At 39.6% G+C, this 19,198-nt stretch overlaps 1 protein-coding gene across 8 annotated transcripts in view; it reads left to right on the forward strand.

The window, feature by feature from the left end:
• ebf1a (EBF transcription factor 1a) overlaps positions 1–18,438 on the forward strand; it is a 158,740-nt gene extending 140,302 nt beyond the window's left edge. Inside the window, exons 12-17 of one of the 8 annotated variants that reach the window (XM_037540614.1) lie at positions 5,109–5,174; positions 6,357–6,534; positions 8,370–8,549; positions 10,749–10,943; positions 11,629–11,700; positions 14,823–18,438. In XM_037540614.1, coding sequence (XP_037396511.1) covers positions 5,109–5,174; positions 6,357–6,534; positions 8,370–8,549; positions 10,749–10,943; positions 11,629–11,699 — 690 coding nt within the window. In that variant the 3' untranslated portion in view covers position 11,700; positions 14,823–18,438. Of the gene's footprint in view, positions 1–5,108; positions 5,175–6,356; positions 6,535–8,369; positions 8,550–10,748; positions 10,944–11,628; positions 11,701–14,822 lie in introns of those variants that run through there. The other 7 variants (XM_037540615.1, XM_037540616.1, XM_037540617.1 and 4 more) reach the window with 7 other exon arrangements.
• The last annotated feature ends 760 nt before the right edge of the window (positions 18,439–19,198 follow it).

The raw sequence follows: 19,198 nt of genomic DNA on the forward strand, positions 1-19,198 counted from the left end.
TGACTTTCAGAAAGTAACCTTTGAGGTCTGCAGAGACTGAATATGAATTATGCAAGGGAGCTACATTAGTTAAAGAGCAGGGGGACTGATATTTATGATGGACGGATATTGATGGATGGTAGAGATGGAGGAGTAGGAGAGGATGAGAAGAGGCAGAGGGGCTCAAGGATATTTGATTGTGGTTTAGATAAACATGGTATCTCCACATTGAGTGATATATTCAATAGGATGAACAGACTCAACTCTACAAAAGTCAAAGCCCGCAGCATCATCTGGGAAAGGACATTCTGCTCTACTTCACTTGGGATTTGCTGGGCCTCTACACCATGGCAAAACTTGGTTAAATGTCACCAGTGCATAAATAAACTCTTGTACCTTTCAGAGAGGTGGTGTATTCAGCATTAATTTGTGATTTGAACCTAACGATCATTTTTCTAGATTGCTATAAAAGACTTTATCCTGTAACCTAGTTAGGAAGCACAGAATTAATTACATTTGCTATATAAAGTATAGGCAAGATAATAAAGATTAGAAAAAAGTATATACATTAGTCCAGAATTCATCAAATAACTGATTCTACTTCAAGATTTATTTATGTTTAAGATGGAAAAGAGAGAACCATTTAACATCTGAGAGTTATGGCTAAGGCTTAACAACTGTAACCCTCAAAAATATTTGGTTGCATCTGCTTTTTTGACAGTGTGCACTGTTCCCCTGCTTACATCAGCAAGTCACTTTAGTTCTTTAATGTTCACTTAAAGGCTCATATCCTACATTTTTATTAATTTTCCTGAGTTTACCTATTTCCTTCACTTATGATTTTTTTTTGTGATTTTGTGTACCAAAAAAGTCATGATTCATTTTTGCATGGCCATTTTCTAACCTGCCTTTTTGCCATAGAAATAAACTGCATGTTCTTGTTCCTGTGCCTGTAAGACTGATATATGAAAAATAAACTGTTCTGTTTGGCTACCCTGTAGAGGGCCTCATTGAAAAATCAGTCCAGGCTGAAACACTCTTTATTACATCTTTGTGAATGAATGGGGCTAAACTTCTGTAGGCTGAATAGGCTGAATGCAGATATATGAAAATGCATTGGTTTTAATGACATCACAGATACAATGAATTTGTAACTGTTTTGCTGTTATGCAGAATAGTTTGCATTAATGGACTGCATGGACTAAGGCATGAACAATACATTTTGGAACTTTAAAGTTTGCATATTATATCAAACTCCTTGAAAATTTGGTTTTCCATGATGTGGAGTATTTAAGTCATATTATTTTGGGTTATGATGCAACATCCATCCAATAAATCTAGTTTTGAAATCATCTGGGACCTGTAAAGAGTTGACATAAGAGTGGAATTGTACCATGGTGTCATCGTTCATTAGACTGTATCAGTTTTAGAATCCAACACTGTTGTGTCTGGAACATAACCTACATGTCCCTCTTTGACCATATGTGACCTCATCTGAATCCACTTTTTGTCAAATATAAGTCTCAGCACAAAGTTCTAGGAAAAGTAGCCTTTGTTATTGATTGACTGCCACAGTATGTTGTCACTTTTGTAGTAGTGACAAACAGGCTGCTTGAAACTGGAGATAAGGCTTGATTGCTTTATTGTCACTGGAAGGAATAGCTCACTGTACAAGAGGCTTTGTTCATCAAAATGTCCGAGTAGGTGCCAATACGCTGATATTACATACCCGTGTGGTCACTGTTTGATGCCAGAATTTAAATACTCAGGGAACAGATAGATACATCAACCTGTGTGTCTGTATCACCTTACATATTATGTTTCTGGACAGTGTAGAGAAGTAGCGAGTGTAATTTTCAGTTACAAGCTACATTTTTTTTACAAAACCTCTTTCTGGATGTTCTGGAGGTGATTATTCTGTTCTGCTATAATACAATGATCCAGTGTAGATGATGAGACTTGATTCACTATCCTTAATGCCTTGTATATCGAGTACACAGGCCTTTTTTTGAATGTGCGTGCGTATGAGAAACATTCACTGGGCTAATGAAATCAGAGCTGCTGCTACACTCGTGGTCCACGAGGTCAGAGGAGCAAGAAGTATGACATCATTACTTTGCTTTTTTTCCACATGAGGGACGATGGTGACCCTGCTGGTATTATGGCTATAATAGAACATTAGGAGATGATAAAATTGCAAATGAACAAGCACTGGAATAAATTTGTCATGTTTTTACAGGCCCAGCTTCCTTGTAAATGTGCAGGCGCTGTTGCCTTAACATTCCAGATGTGACCTGGGCATTATTTCATTTTTTCAGCAGCCCCCTTCCTAATGAACATATATCACATTACCAGCCATCACAGTTTACGCACAGGAACAGAATCGATGTCCGGAGAGCATTAATGCGTATGTTGGCCTCGCAGTGCTGGGGCTGTGCCTTGGCCATCTCATATCATGCATCACTCGAGTGCTGCAGCCTGGGGTTGTTTCTCTCTGCAATCATTCACATTCAAGCGTGCTTGTGTATAGAATGCACAGGTATGTATGAATGAGTCTGTCTGCTTTATTTACTGATGTAAAACAAAGCTTGATGTGCTTTATATACTGATGGGAAAAAAACTCTTTTTACCTAAAAGGACTTTCAGTTTCAGTGGTAAGCTGCAGTCCTTAGAGCTCAGAGCCTTTCCATGCCCCAGCGTGGCTGCACAGTGAGGTGTAGAGCAGGAAGGAGGGTAGAGCTGGGCTAATGATGGCTCTGACTGATAGACAGCCATGCAGACGTGCAGATCTAGGATCAGGTTTCTTTCCTGTTTACCGCTCCTGGCTCCCCGCTCGGCCCTTACTGGAAGCCCTTCTGTTCGCCCAGGAAATGGGCTCTGAATCCAGACACAGGGCCACCACGCACGGCCCGGCACTAATAGCATTTATTTGTTTATCTGGACAAACTTTTGGCCTCTTCCTTATTGGATTTGTCCTCTCAACAGATCCTCCCCCCTTGTGATATTGTAATGATGGAAGACAAATAAGTGGAGAGATGCAACCCTGTAACGAGTGAAAGGGAGCAAGAAAGTGAGCAAAAGGTTAAAAGAGATGCATATAGAAGTACGCTTCAAAAAATAAATGTTGTTAGGAGCATTGAGATAAAAAACCCACTTCTGAGTTGAGTACTTTAGAATTATTTTTTTAAAAGAGCGATGCAATGATATGATCTTTAGGGAACCAAATTTGGTTCTTCTATGGCAGTGCTTGCAAAAACCTTTTTGGCACTTTTATTTTTAAGCATGTAGGAGTGTGCAAGGCACTACAAGGATGGATAAGTCACAGTGCTGGTACAGCAGGGGATCCAGTCATGGACTAATGCCTCCTATCCCTTATAGTCTTCTCTTCTTGGGAAGCACTGGCACAGAGAGCACTAAAAATATAAAGAGAAACGAGAGACGGAGGTGCACATCCATACTAAAGCAGCACTTTAGGCCTCCCCAGGCCCCCCGCGCCTCTCTCAATCACTGGGGCCGGGCTAGGCGGGCGCCTCCCCCTGCAAAGCGCCCCTAACGAGGGGTTAACGCAGTGGCAGCGCTCCCATTATTGAGTGAATTTAGCACCTTGGACAGCGCACTAAAAATCTTTATTGCTTCGCTGACCCCCTCGTCATGATCGTGGCTGTGTGTTGCGCTGGGGCCGGGCTGGAGGGGGGAGCAAGGGTGTATGGTAGCGGTGTGGAGGGGCTCTGATTGAAAGGCAATATGTCGGCTGGCGGGCGGGCACACATGCTCGGGGGCTTGTTCACAGCGAGGGTTACACACAGAGGGTGAGAGCAATTTTCTGGTTGTCGCGCCGCGAGCACATTTCCTCGGCCCCGGCACATTAACTTTTAAAGAGGGTTCCTCGGGAGCTCCAGGCATCTACTTCGCCTACGAAAGGGGGTGGAATGAAGAGAATAGAAGAGCAGAGAGATTGAAGGCAGAGGGAGAGGTGGGGGAAAAAGAAAATGAATACAGAGAGTAAAGAACACAGTAAATAAATGTTTAATGTGTGGGTAGGTATGGTAATAAATAGGTTTCTGGTTGGGGAAGTGAGAGTCGATTACCTGCAAAGAGAAGGATGTTATATACACACATCCATCCCCTCCTGGCCAATAGAGCATTAATTTACCTGTACAAGCCTACTTCATCTGTTTTACTGTATGTTTGTATACATGTTTTATATATGTATTGAGCTGTATTAGTATTGGATAAAGAATGGCAGCTACAGAAGTGTGTTATGAGGTGTATGTGAGTGTGTGCTGAATGCATGGCTTATGCTGATTAGACACATTCAGCTGGAAAGCTAGCACATAGAAGTGGGAGTGTTATTACCATATAGACCTGTATGCTCCTCCTATACAGCCACACTGCTTTATTACTGACCTAGGGACCATCACTGTGTACACTTAAAGGGCTGAAAACCAACATTTGTCTTTTATTTTATTTTGCCCTGAAAGTTCACTGGTCAAACGCAGTGATAATTTATTTTACATGCCTATTTTCCAACCTTGTTTATCCTCTAGTATTAAACAAGCTGTTTTTATGACTGGGCCTTTAAAATATATGTAAAAGCAGTAAAGGCTGAAAGGCTCTTTACAACTTCAATGTGAATGAGCAGGGCTAAACTGCTGTAGACTATAGGTGGACATGTATATGGGTTGGTTTTTTGTGATGTCACAGAAAAAGTTCATTCAAATTTAATGGCTTAATTTCCAAATATGGACTGTATCGACTGGGGAATGAATGGTACATTTTAAAACTTTAAACAATGTTTACATACTCCACCAAACTCTTTTATTTCAAGAAACAAAGGAAGGTTTTCCACATGGGTCCTTTAAAAAGGATGCCTCTTTGTCATCTTTGTCATACTTTCTCCATTTCTCTTTAACTGGCAGTTCTTGCTTTAGTTTTGTGCCTCATAAAAAGACCCTGAGGATTTATGTTGATAAAAGTTTTTTATCACTGAATTTGTTCAATTCAAATATTGATTTATTTATTCATTTCCACATGGATAAATTGTATTAATACAATTATTAAGGAAATTTAATGTTGGGCTACTTTTGTGTATAAAACCACATAAAACACTATTTTTTTCTCATCAATAGGAAGTGATTCTGAAGAGAGCAGCAGATCTTGTAGAAGCCCTGTATGGGATGCCTCACAATAATCAGGTGAGATTCAAAAATACAGGTGTGCTCCTAAAGACTCCAAACCTCATTTACAATGCTTGCTCTGTAAAAACAGGTAAAATAAAAACCCAGCTGTTCAGACTCTGCTTTTAGGATAAAAGTGATCAAGATTATGTTCTCATGTAACATCCCCATAGCAGTCAGAAGATAAGAGCATTGCATTTTTAAGACAAAAAATGAAGGCAACTCTTTCACACACTTCGAGCACAGTTTTGAAAGTTCTCTATTGATGGGTGAAACAGCTAGAGGGGCATCCTCTCTGCAGAACAGCAGTGGGCCGCTTCTGTAAGTGGGGTCATCGATTGTGGGGTTGAGTGGGAGTGCAGGGATGCTGAATTATTTAGGCAGACAGTGAATGGGGGTCTGCCTCTGGTCACCTCTACCTACCAGGAACCTCTTTTCTACTCGCATCACTCTTCCAACAAATCCACACAGGCATTGTCATTAAGGGTAAATTGTGAGAGATGAGCAAACCTCCTACTGAGTGCTTTCGGTGCTGTAATCGTCTGACATAAACACAGCGTTTCAGCATGTGAAGAATATTTATGATGAATTTATTAATTGTAAATTTCTCTCACTCTCTCCTCATGTACAATCACACTGCAGTCTCATTTTAACCTTGAATGTTTCACAAGCTGCTCATACACTCCTTAGGTTGTTAGCAAAGTGGTGCTTATATCGAATACAACATGAATAACAAATTTCCAAGAAAGTGTAAATCTGTCAAAATATATTATTGACAATAACAAAATGATCACCTTTGTTATTTTGATATTTAGATTGTGACATCTTTCAAAAATGAATGCAGTAGCTGAAGTGAAATGAGGTCATGAGCTGTTAGAGATAGTATAAATTTAAGGATCAAACCAATTTTTACATACTTTAACTACTCTATCCAGTAGTTTTTTCCACTAGATCTTTTTCATGCTATAGTTCTTTCCATCTGACATCATTTCATTATCACTTCTATTGCTTCTTGTGTATACCCTGCTCCTTTTCTTTTTTTTTAACCGTTCATTATTCAGTTATTAGCCAGCCTCAGAATTGAAGCTTATTGTCCAGGATGAATTACTCATGGATTTGTATCTACTTTAAAACTAATGTATAAGGTGTGTAATTATAGGATTGAATGCTGAAGGACTGTCCCTTTTGTTGTCATTACAGGAGATCATTTTGAAGCGGGCAGCAGACATTGCTGAGGCTCTCTACAACGTTCCACGCACACACAACCAGCTACCAGGCCTGGCCAACAGCTCTGTACATGCAGGCATGATGGGTGTCAACTCCTTCCATGGTCAACTCGCTGTCAACGTCTCTGAGTCCACGCAGGGGACCAATCAGGGTGAGCAGAATAAGCCTAGCTATAGGAGCCTTTGAATGTTCCCTGGCACATGAGTCACATATCAGTCACGTTTGGTGAAGTAAATAAATAATAAGTTCTTACTGTGCTCTGAAAGATGTTCCATTTGATAAGGTTAATATGAGCAGAATTTGTGTTTGAAGTAAATTTAGATTCAAGTAGGATTGGATTAGACTGTTGTGATTTTCCATCATATATGACATCATAAATGTACCTTTTTAGGTTTTCCCTGTCAGCTAGGACACTCGATGCACAACTTGATTGTGCATTATCTGTTGCAGTGAATTGAAAACACTGATTTCATAAGCATAAATGAGCATGTGAACATGACTGATCAGAACATCAGTAAACATCATATTTGGCGGTGAGCTTTATTCACTAGTAATAGTGCACCACTGCGTCTCCCATTTTGTAGTGGTATCTACAAAACATAGCAGAGTGAACTCTTAGAATATCACAATGTATTATAATAGGTAGTATACAAACAATGTTCCCTAAAAAGCATAGAATACCCATAATGCACTGAAAGACTGCAGGTCACAGAGTGATGAGCAAACCCAAAATAACCTCTGTATAATGTCCCTGATTTCTCAACATAAGGAATAATGATTAGATCATTTTAAACACAGCCTACTGGGGTGAGAGCGGTTCAGTTAGAGAGTGAGTGAGACAGAGTAAGATAATTTTAACCAAAAGGAAAGATAGACAAACAGCACTTGGAGGCCTTTATGGTGCTATCAGACACTGCCAGCTCCTTTTGCTCCGGCGCTCCCTGGCCGTCATGACAGTGAGTGATTTGTGTTAAGTCAGCGGTAATCTATCAGGCATCAGATGAAAGTGGGGAGGGCGAACTGTACGATGAGCATGATGAGCGCTGCCTTTGTAGCAGACAGCAGGGACTCCTGGGGCGAGAACTTCCTGCTGCTTTCACCCATGTCAGTGTTTAATGCACTGATGTATATTTATAGTTCATATCCCAAATTTCTTCCCCATCTCCTCACACACTCCATATGCTACTAATAGACAGACTCAGTTTTTTTGCAGTCTCGCCCTTTTTATTGACAGAATCAAGGAAAATAAAGAGTAGGAGCGAATCATACACCAGTTCCTTGCTAACACAGACCTGGGGGCAAAGGTAAATGGAAGGAAGCTATGGGTTGAACTGGCAGAATTCAGGTTTTGTCTGCATGAAGACAAGCTCTGAGCTGACAGAGTGAACCATAGCAGAAGGGGACCTAGACAATATTTAACACCAGCCTTTCAGTTCAGTATACATAACAGTGTCTCCTGATGTTGCTCCTAGTCACTCTTTGAGTTTTAATGTTTACCCTGCTTGCATCATTTAAAATGCTAAAACCATGTAATTTTATTTTTCGGCTGTTTAAATGGACACTTTCTTAACACATTTGACCTTAAACCCTAAGGTACATATTTACTACTGTTCTGTGCTGTGGCAAACAATGTTTTGGTGTTAAAAAGTGGCTATATTCTAAATAGTCTAAATAGTAAATTTATATAGTACCTATAACAAGGTCAGTTGCATGTCTTTTGCACTTTTGACACATTGCATAAAAAGTTTGTGACACAGAATGGCTTTTTGATTTTAAAACTTATTCATTATTATGCTTACTAATCAATTATTATTTTAACTACAGTGAAAATAACATGTAAACTGCCTAGTTATGAGAGTGAGAAACTGATTCATTGCATTTTACAGGGTGTCTTTATTGTGACAGTCATCACTGTCACTCCCTCCAGTCTTTCTCTTCCTGATTGCCCTCCTCATATTTATGTCTGCATTTATGTGTGTGTGTCAGGTTTCAGTCGGAACACGAGCAGCGTGTCTCCTCACGGTTACGTGCCCAGCTCTACACCCCAGCAGAGCAGCTACAGCACTGTCAGCACGAGTATGAATGGCTATGGCAACAGCGGCATGACCACACTGGGAGGATCACCCAACTTCCTAAACGGTTCAGCTGCCAACTCCCCCTACGCCAGTGAGTACTGACCATCAGTCTCTCTCTTTCTCTATCTCTATCTCTCTCACGCACATACCCTCTCTCTAATCCTGTATCACATGTCTAACAAAGTCTGTTCATACCTACACTCTCTGGCTACTTTATTAGAAATACCTACTTTGTAGCTAAACCTACAAGTAAAGACTGTAACCTATATGTTGACACATAATGTGTTAGTCATCCTAAAGCCATTCATCAGCAGTCACTTTCTGACCATATAGTCATACCAGCTCGGCAAACGCTATCACCCCACTACCATTTCAGAGTCATTGCTGTGCTGAGAGTGGTCCACCACCCAGGTAATATCAGATTAACAGCAGTTCTGTGGGCAGAAACTGACCAATGATGAATCAGGTAAAAGGTGTCTGACAAATTGTGCATGATAACAGATTACAGGACTACACTCAGTAATTCTACACTTGTGTAGTCCACCTGTAAGACCACAAAAAAGCATCAGTGAATGGAAGTACAAGGGAGATGTTTCTAATAAAGTGGCCGTTAAGTGTGCTGTCAGAATCATTAGCATCACTGACCCTCCAAGCAAAAGAATTGATCAGAATGTCATCATCATTACAATGTACTGTGAAGTATGAGGCCATTGCTAATGTGCTGTAGAGGTTCTTTGTCATCATGCAGTTGCAGTTTATCCAACCAACAGGACTCAGCACTGTCCCTAGACATTAACAAGGAAGCCGTTCACATTGCAGGGTGTAACAACAGATAATGCTCTAATGGTGAAATACTCAGGCCTGTTAGAGACAGCTGTGATAAGACAATAGATACAGCCATTACTCTGCGCCTGTGCCTTTAAGAACAGAGATAAATGTGCACCCTTTCTTTTCTGGTGTCAGGAACACGTTGACCATAATGCCTAGCCATTTGTATAACACCAATCTTCTAGCACGGCTTCTAAATTAAAGAGTCTTAATTAAATCAATAAACTAATTGCAGGAGAAGCAATTCAATTTCGGTACTTTGATTCAGAGATGTTAACAAGTATTTTAACAGGCTCCGCGACTTCACTCAGACACATTCAATCAATGCGAGAGGGCAGGCTTTGTAGGCTCCAATTTTCATTAATTGATTAGTTAGGCCTTCATAAATGGATTATGACATTATCAAGAGAATTTTCTTGGGAAAGAGCCATAAAATTTAAGCGCGGGATAATAACAACAATAAAGGCAGAACATGATATCAGAGGCCGGGTGAAATACGACGGCAGTGATTGTAAAATCGTTGAAGGAGAAAATGCTCTTAGTGTATTACTAGACAAAGGGGGAGCCAATAGGGACGGGCTGAAAGAGGGACTCACATTATAGAACCTCACTGTTAGTCTATGAAGAGAATGATCTTAAAAGTTAGAGCTTTTATCACTACAGGCCTACAAATAATTACATTACTGCACCATTCAAAGGCTTATAATCATTTGTCCTATTAATAAATGTTGATAATTTTTTTACTTGCACAGAGTAGATTGATATTGTAATTATAAAGCAGAAGGTATTTTAAAAAAATGTCTCAATAAAAAAAAATGTTTTTTAAAAAACATCTAAATATTAAATTTTTTATAGTTAATTGATAAAAATGATAAATGATACACTGTAATTAAAATGAAAGGTATAGTGATGTCTTGTCAAGCTACCTGTGTCAAGATTTGATTTTAAAAACGGGGCATCTTGGATATTAATTTATTATAACTTACTTAAATGTATTTATTTATATATTTATTATAACATTCTTAAATTTATATAGTATTCTCAATTATTATGAGATCATTTACAGCCTTGTTTGTCATTTTCCACACATCTAAAATCTATTGTCTTGCAATATCCTACTATATGAATTTTTAAAGTACAAGCATCATATTAATCATTTTAGGCATGTACTTGCACAAAATTTGCAAAAAATCTTATTTTATTGACAACTGTGATTCCAAACTTTAGAAAGGTAATTTATACTTGTCAGGTGTATGCACCAATAAGATGAACTGATGTGGCGATCGCTTATGATTATCGTCATGGGCATCCATAGTGACCAGTCTCCATGTCCCATTCTCCTGTGTTGTCCAATTGCTGTAGGACTATGAGGCATGTTCTCACCCATCCACTCTTTCCTCACCTGTCTCCCTCTCTCCCTCCCTCCTTCCTGCCCCATTCCTTCCTCGCTCCTTTCCCTCAGTCGTCCCGTCCAGTCCCACCATGGCCTCCTCCACCAGCTTGCCCTCCAACTGCAGCAGCTCCTCAGGCATCTTCTCCTTCTCTCCGGCCAACATGGTGTCGGCTGTCAAACAGAAGAGCGCCTTCGCCCCAGTGGTCCGGCCTCAGGCCTCACCCCCTCCCACCTGCACCAGCGCAAATGGCAATGGCCTCCAAGGTGAGGGCCCTCTCCCCCCAGAGTCTGTGGTCTGCTGCAAGATAGGGACTTAAATTTCTGATGTAATTCAGTTTGATTCAGTTGTTTAAATATGATGCAGTAAAAAAAAACAAAAAAAAAAACAAATGTGGCTGGAGGATTATACACAATGGTGGGATAAAGACAATAAAAAAACAACACACCAGCTTTTTAAGCTTTAAGTTTGAAAGTAGCCTGAGAAATTTATTTTGGCCAACAATTTGAGCACATTTTTTAAATATTATAATGGATTCTATTCTGAATTCTAATATTCCAAAATGTATGCAGTTACATTGACAACTTTGGACCGATGCATCACAATAATTTTTTTTCTACAAGTGCACATACAAACCTGAAGCATGGCTTCAAACTTAGCACTTATGAATCCTTAATATAATATTTTACTACACAGGCAGTACATAGTTACCTAGTTGATCTTAAGCCATTGTCTTAGTAACTCCACTTCTATTGCCTCCTCCACTATATAGCTTACTGTGTATTCTTCTAATTCTTTGATAAAAGTTAGTCCTGTCAGGCTAACCCAAACCCTGCTCTTCTGTGTCCCTAATCCCTCGTCTGTTTATTTCAACAAGAATAACACTGATCTTCTTTCTCTCTTTTTCTCCTCCATTCTCCCCACGACCCCGTTCCCTCTCCCTGCCTCCAGTAGATCAGTCTTTTGTGGACTCTAGCAAGTATTCTACAGCCAGCTCCCTGCAGGGACTGGCCTTCTCCTGAAGTATGTGACTCTCTCCCTCTCCATTAACCTGCCCATCACTTTGACCCTCCATCCGTCTCCCCACTTCATCTCTGTCTACACCACTCTCCTCAGCTGGAGGCTTCCTATCCGTCACCATGAGCATGCCATATGTGTTTCATTTCCTGCCTAACTTCCTATTTCCTGTGTCTGCTCTTCTCCAGCTCACTCATGACATTTTCAGTTATCCATGCATCATCAACACCGGTTTATTTTTGTGAAGCCAGCATACAGTAACCTGATGTAACATCCTGCTCTAAGTTACCTCACAACTGGATCATGCTAACAATATCAGTGCATGACAGGCAGATTCACAGGAATGCACTGTTCACCAGCACTGCTTGAGCTTGATTGGTTTTACCTGGAGAGTTACAATAATTTAAGTTATCAGCATAGACTTTATCTATGATTTTAATCCGGTACATACCTGCAGCATATATGTACAACAGTTTGTTCCAATGACTACCGCTTCTACCTATTATAACTAAATGTTTTTATCACAATATCTGTATCATTGTACTGAGCATTGGTAGCTAAAATTTCCCTGTTATCATATATAAAATAGAAAATACATTAGAAAATATCAATACGATAATATTTGACTTTTGGCCAGTCTTGTCAGTGTCACACATCCCTCCAAGCATCAATTTCTGTTGTGTTGCAGTCAGATTCTGGAAAAGAGTGAAAAATAGACTGAAGCGCTATGAAATGATGTACAGACTGGCTGGAACAAAATGGCACTAAGATTTTTCTAGCAAAAATTGAAAAATCTGAGCTGAACCTGATATTGTGACAGTCCATAACACAAAAGGCTTCTACTTTTTTGATGTTAGAAATGGGAAGTATTTAAATTGGCAGTATTAACTTGTCACATAGCGTTTATATGTATATCCGCTATGATCTTGCTGTATGGGCCATCAGTAAAAATGACTCTAATTACGGAATGTATGTTACAGGTCATTGCAGTAATTACAGAAATTACATTACAGCTTCCCCTGTTAAAGCTAATCCAGCTCAAACAGTGCTTTTACCCAAAATAAGGGCAGGAAATATCAGTCCCCCGAATGTTAAAGGCTTTCTGTTTTGAAGCAACTGGCTTCTCCTTTTTTTTACCCTTAATCTTCCACATATTGCAGTAGGACGGCATGTGTTGAGAGGCCAATGAAAAAGTAATTGAGAATATTAGGCAGGCTACTCTTATCAGGGTGCAGTGAGTGCTTCCTCTCTCCGTGTTGATATGCACCCAGCGCCTCTGACCCTATGAGCCAACAGCTAATTTTTTTTTTACCTCCCCCCTCTGAACGAGCCCAAGACACTCAGGAAATAGCCTGGGAATTAGAGCAGCATACAGAGAACCAATCAATAGAGAGCCAATATGGTGTAGAAAAAATCTCCAGTGGTGATGAGGTCTGCAGAGCAGGAAGGGGTGAGGAAGGAGATGCTGCTGTTTGGGAGTCTCTCTCTTTCCCTCTCTCTGTCTCTCTTTCTATATGGCTCTCTTTTCTCTTTTCTGTCACTTTTCACTTTCTATTTCTGTTTCTCTTACTTTCTAACTTACTAATTTCTCTTTTTTCTCCCTCTCTCTCTCTCTCTCTCTCTCTCTCTCTTTCTCTCTCCCTCTCTCTCTCTCTCTCTCTCTCTCTCTCTCTCTCTTACCACTTTCTGAGAGCCAAAATGTATGCCACTGTTTTTAATGTTGGATTATTCTCTATGTTCGCCTCTCATGCACTAAGAAGCACATGGCATTTGTCTATACTCAAACTGTTTGTGCAGTGCAGTCAAGTTAACGAGGGTCAGAATATGAAATTGTGGGCTTTGTTTATTTATCACTTCCCGGGTTTGTTTGTCATACGTCATGCGAAGAAATAAATGAACAACAAATGTGATTCCATCCCAAGGGGGCAAGAAGTAGAGAGTGATTCATCTCATGCACTTCAATTGAAACAGTGTTTCTGAAAAGCCTCCCTCTAGTGGATTCGTCCCTCAGTCTCGCACCAGCTATATTCTGCATGTACACTTAGCAAAGGCTCTGTCCTTTGACTGTAGGGATGTACTGTTAGACTCCTGTAGCCCTGCGGATCTCAAGGAGACAGACATTAGTTAATGCATTCCAGAGCCTCTCTCAATCACAGCACAGGCAGAGAGGCTGTCCTGTAGTCTTATCACTAATTGGGTGGATGAATTGTTCTCATAATGGGTCCCTGATGGGGGGAGAGGGGGGCTGATTTACAACCATAAAACCCAGTCACTATTTATCCTGACAATGACTCTAATTAAACATAGAGGACGTACAGAAAGCGAGGCGGATGGTGCCGAACAAAGATTATCTTTACCTCTGCTTGGGGAATCACACGCTGTCTCAGTGCAAAACTGTATACTGCATGATGGTAAGTGATGCAAAAATAGGGCTTCCCTGCATATTTCATCTCATTTGTATCTTCCTTCTTTCCTTTGTTCTCTTTATGTCTTTTTTTATCAGTTGTGTTTTTAACATTGATTTTTGCATAGATGACATACTGCAGTGCTTCTGTCCTTCCAATTTGTGTGCAGCCCACACTGTATGAATGGCATTTCATTTTCTTTCTGTGTGCTGTTTTAAGTGTCACGTGATTATATTAGTAACTGAGTAACCTACCAATTACTTTGATGATTAATTGAGTAATCTTTGTTTTTTTAAGGACAAACAATAGAATTGCACTTAATAACCATCTTTTAAAGAGTGAAGCTTTTTAAACATGATAAAATTATTGATTAAGAAACAGAAACATTTTTAAAACTTTATAAGACACAAACAAAGATGCATAGAGGGTCCATAGGTCCATCAGACTCTGTACCTTTATGCAAATTTGTCAAGGAGGGGGGTGGTAGGATTAATCAAGCAATCCTTAGTGCATTACTGTACAGTAATTCACTAAAATGGCCAGAGGTTTGAGCCTGTAGTGCAGAGAGACCATGACTTATCATTTCATTTCAGTGGGATGCAACAACTTTTGCTTTTGTCTGGGTCTGTCATTGAATTTAACATGAAAGTAAATACAGTAATGATTCTTTGACTCTCTCTGTCTCTCTCTCTCTCTCTCTCTCTCTCTCTCTCTCTTTAACAGCTATCCCAGGCATGATTGTTCCTCCCATGTAGTGGCTCCTGGGCTACTGAAGAGGCACATTTGACATCGGCTCATGTTCGAAACACACTAGGTCTGGACCAAGGGTGTCTCCATGTGGCCAGAACAAAAAGAGATAAAACCCAGACTTTGAAAACTCAGGCCTTTTTCAACTGAATCTCACATGAAGGGAAATGCGTAGTGGTGGTTTGATTTTTCTAAATGAATTTTTAGACCTCCTCTGCTGAAGGACGAGTCCACATGAGCTACCTACGCTGAGAGAGTGACAGCCTTTTTCATTCTGGTCATGTTTTTTTTTGATGAAGTGGACATCATATGCCTTTTATACAGACTGTACCATAAACACATGACACTATGAGAGCAGTTACTGTAATGTTCCTGAAAGCTGGATGCTGGGTAGCCACGATGGAAAATGGCAGAAAACTTTAGCAAAGCAGGTCATCATCAGTCCTACTGAATATTCATTTAAAGTTGTTTAAGACATTTATATAGCCAAAACAAAAACCATATTGGCCAGCTGTGTAAACAGGTGTTTTCTGTATAAACAAGGTGAGGATGGATTCCTAGTTCTGGCGCCAGTCATAAGCCAACAAATGAAGTTTGCCATAAATTTTGTTCCATTGTTTTCATTTGTACTGCCATAGTCTTCAGTAATGTTTTGTGTTGAGTGTTCAGGTACATGCTGGTTCAGTTATTTTGTCTTTAGAGACAGCAAAGCTCTTATAAAGGTAGCCATGAGCTGATTGTCAGTAGGCTTCTGGCCCACTGTGAATAACTTGGACCCCACGAAAGAGAAGAGTGCTTAAAGAGTAGAATTTCAGCTGAATCAATATTTATGTTTGTACAAAATGATTTTCTGCTTGACAGTGCCAGAATATGCAGTAAACAAAAAAATGGAAAACACCACAAAGTACACTATGAGTTGCTCTGCCATTGTAGCTTTCAGTCTTGAAAATTAAGTGCATTTTTTACATGTGCTGAAGGATAGTCATATGGAGCTGCATCATGAAGCCATAAGAAGTTTGTTTTTCTCATATTTAAAAAGAAAAAAGAAAGAAAAAAAACATTAGACTGTGATTATGACCTTTGCTCCAAGTGACCATCAGTAAAGGATAAAATTAAGGGACACAGATGAAGGATATATGCTCAGTGCCGGCTGCTAGAACAACCCCCTTTTAATTCTTTTCTTTTTGTTTTTCTTTTGGTGACCGTGAAGGAAATGACTTGAATAAACAGAGGATGCTGATATTTTGCCAGCACTGTATAACCTGTTCTTTAATATGTGTCAATCACCCAGCAAATGACAGTTTGATTGGCTCCCTTTAGTAGTCATATATTTTGTACATATGCTTTTTTTGCGTTGTTTTTGTTGTTTGCCAAAATTGTTAAATATATTTATATCAAAATGTCTTAAGGCAGCTTGTCAGTTTAGCATCACCAGTGATCTGTACTACATACCCAATCTCGCCAACTTTAGCAAAAGAAAAGCAACAATTTGGATTCGGGACATAAAGAATAGGTTCTGTAAAATATCCATATACATAATGTATTTATCTCTAGAGTTTGTACATTGCTTTTTTCCCCTCCCCTTTTATTTGATCGTGGAGGTTTCTATGTGGTTATGTGTCGTTTTATCACCACCGTTGTCCTCGTTGAAATTGTATTTCATGGATTGTTTGTATTTACTTTTTGTGTTTGCCATGCTTCCATTTTTAAGTTCCATTCATTAAAAAGCCATTGTCTATTTTTGTATAATTTGTAAGTTAAAAGAATTTGTTTTCCTTTTTGGAATTTTTTAATGTATGGCAAAAAGTAGCATCTTATTCTGATAGCATTTAGTTATGTAGATTTTAAAAAAAAAATATATATATATATATATATATATATATGATGAATATATAAATCTATATCTTTTTTGTTTTTCTCTTTGAGGCTTACAAAAATTGATACTGTTGTTAAACTAATAATATGCATGGGCTATTCTCTTCTGAGAGTGTGTTTGAAACTAGAAGGGGGGATTTTTTGGATGATATATGAAAATACTTTCTTTCTCTTTCGTGTTTCTTTTTTCCCCTTTATTTCCCTCTTACATTTCTCTCTGCTTTTCATTTCTCAGTTATTTATGCCTGCTTGTACATCTGTATATTCTGTCTTTTTCCCTTTTCACTCATACCAGTACCAGCAGTTTAGATGCCTTAACAATGCAAACCCATTCGCATACAATCACTTGTACAGTTATTATCACGACCATTAGAAGATACCATTGATTTTCTCAAGGGACGGTTTTGCGATGCGGAACAAAAGAAAAAAAGAAAAAAAAGCACAAATTGGGCCGTTTTACCTAGATACTGTTTATAAGATCCAGCTCAGCAAAGCAGGGAAGGTTAAGCGAATATGTTTGTCCTTTTTGTATGTGTTTGGATTATAAAGGATAATGAGGAGCTTTTGCGTTTGGAGGTGTATGGAGAGAGTGTATGATTCATATTTAATGTCTGTTGCAGCTGTGTGTTGCTAGGGGGATGGGGGTGCACTTTATTATTAATTTAAAACAAAAGGCTGCCTTTTTAATTTTCTGTTTGTGCTCTATTAATGTGTGTTTGCATCAAAGATCCATGAGGGTGGGGGAACCTAAAAAGCCATATTGTGCTGGCTCACTATCAGCACAGAGAGTGACATTCTGGTGGTTTGACGGTGCAGACGGTGGCACACTTTTGCATGTACGTGTGTCTGTTTTTGGTTTTTCTGGTGCCATCATAGTCCTGCAGTAAATACTGCTGACTCTAACTGAGAGGTGTGGTTGTCAGAGCACAATGATCTGCCCTTAGCTCTGGGGGCCCCTGGCTCTCCAGTTCTTGCGCTCTCGCTAACTATGTTTGCTTCATTGCTAACTCTCTTTCTTGTGTCAGCCAAATTGCCCCCCTCATAACAATATCGCCAACAGAGCCCCAAGTGATCAGGCTTCAAAGTGCAGGGCCCTTTGTGAATGGTCTAAAGTGGCGTGTTTGTGTAGCGTAGTGTCTGCAAGCTGCCGCCGGAGAGAGAATATGGCTTTTCATTTGCTGGTGTTGCTTTCTGTGTGTGATTCTGCGTAATTCTGAGTGAATGCTTGTGTGTGAGGACTTTTTAACAGAAGCCACTGATGACAGAGCCACGATTGGGTTCTTCTCACATATTTTCACTCTTTTTTGTGGGGCTTTTTTCCCCTTTCATATGAATTCTAAATATATGGCTTCTACAATGGCCTCTTTGTATGTGAATCCATCTTAATGATTAGGATGGACAGCTCATAAAGCAACAAGCATTACTGTAGGAAGCAAGACTCAAACCAAAAAGCTGGTTCCCTCTCTTTCTTTTCCCTCTCTCTCTCTCTCTCTCTCTCTTTCTCTCTCTCTCTCTCTCTCTCTCTCTCTCTCTCTCTCTCTCATTCTGTCTTTTTCTCTTTTTTATGTCTTTGAATGGATACACACTGAGCAGTTCTATTGATAGGGAAAACCAAGACAAAAACTACTGTATAGATTGTTATCATTTTTTTGATGAAAGCTGTAAAATAACTTTTGAGAATTCACAATATTAAATTAAAGCTACTTCTTGTCTGTGATCTCGCACGTGTCCTTTTCTTCTTCATTAAGCTGGTGCTCTATGCTAAAAAAAGTGCTGCTCTGAATTTACTTGATTCAAATGTGTTCATCATTTCTGCATGAATAAAATATACATCAATACAGTTGTGTTTTTTCCAGTTTTCTTACTTCTGCCAATAACTGTATTGCAATATATTTTATTTATGTGCAATCGACACATATATGAATTAGTACATCAAATGTATCACCTTTTTCAGTCTATCATGGCTTGTCCAAACGGATTTCCTTGCTGTCCTGTTCCAAATATTATATCTAATCAAACCTGATTCTGCTGTTCTACTCCTGCCATGTCACTCCAGAGGAGTCTAAAGATTTTAAACATGGTGTTCCCTTGAGCATGATCAGGATCTCTACTTGGTCATAGTCAGGAACTTTAAGTGATTAAGTGATACTTTTTTGATCCCACAACCAGGGAAATTCCACCTCCGCATTTAACCGATCCATGAAGTGAAACACCACATACACACTAGTGAACACATACACTAGGGGGTAGTGAGCACACTTGCCCAGAGCAGTGGGCAGCCCTATCCACGGTACCCGGGGAGCAGTTGGGGGTTAGGTGTCTTGCTCAAGGACACCTCAGTCATGGACTGTCGGCCCTGGGGATCGAACCGGCAAACTTCTGGTCACAGGGCCAGATCTGTAACCTCCAGCCCACGACTGCCCTTGATTACTTGATTATAGTCAGGATCTCTAATACTTGAGCATAGTCAGGATCTC

The sequence above is a fragment of the Pygocentrus nattereri genome, chromosome 8 (assembly GCF_015220715.1).
Source record: "Pygocentrus nattereri isolate fPygNat1 chromosome 8, fPygNat1.pri, whole genome shotgun sequence".
Taxonomy (NCBI): Eukaryota; Metazoa; Chordata; class Actinopteri; order Characiformes; family Serrasalmidae; genus Pygocentrus; species Pygocentrus nattereri.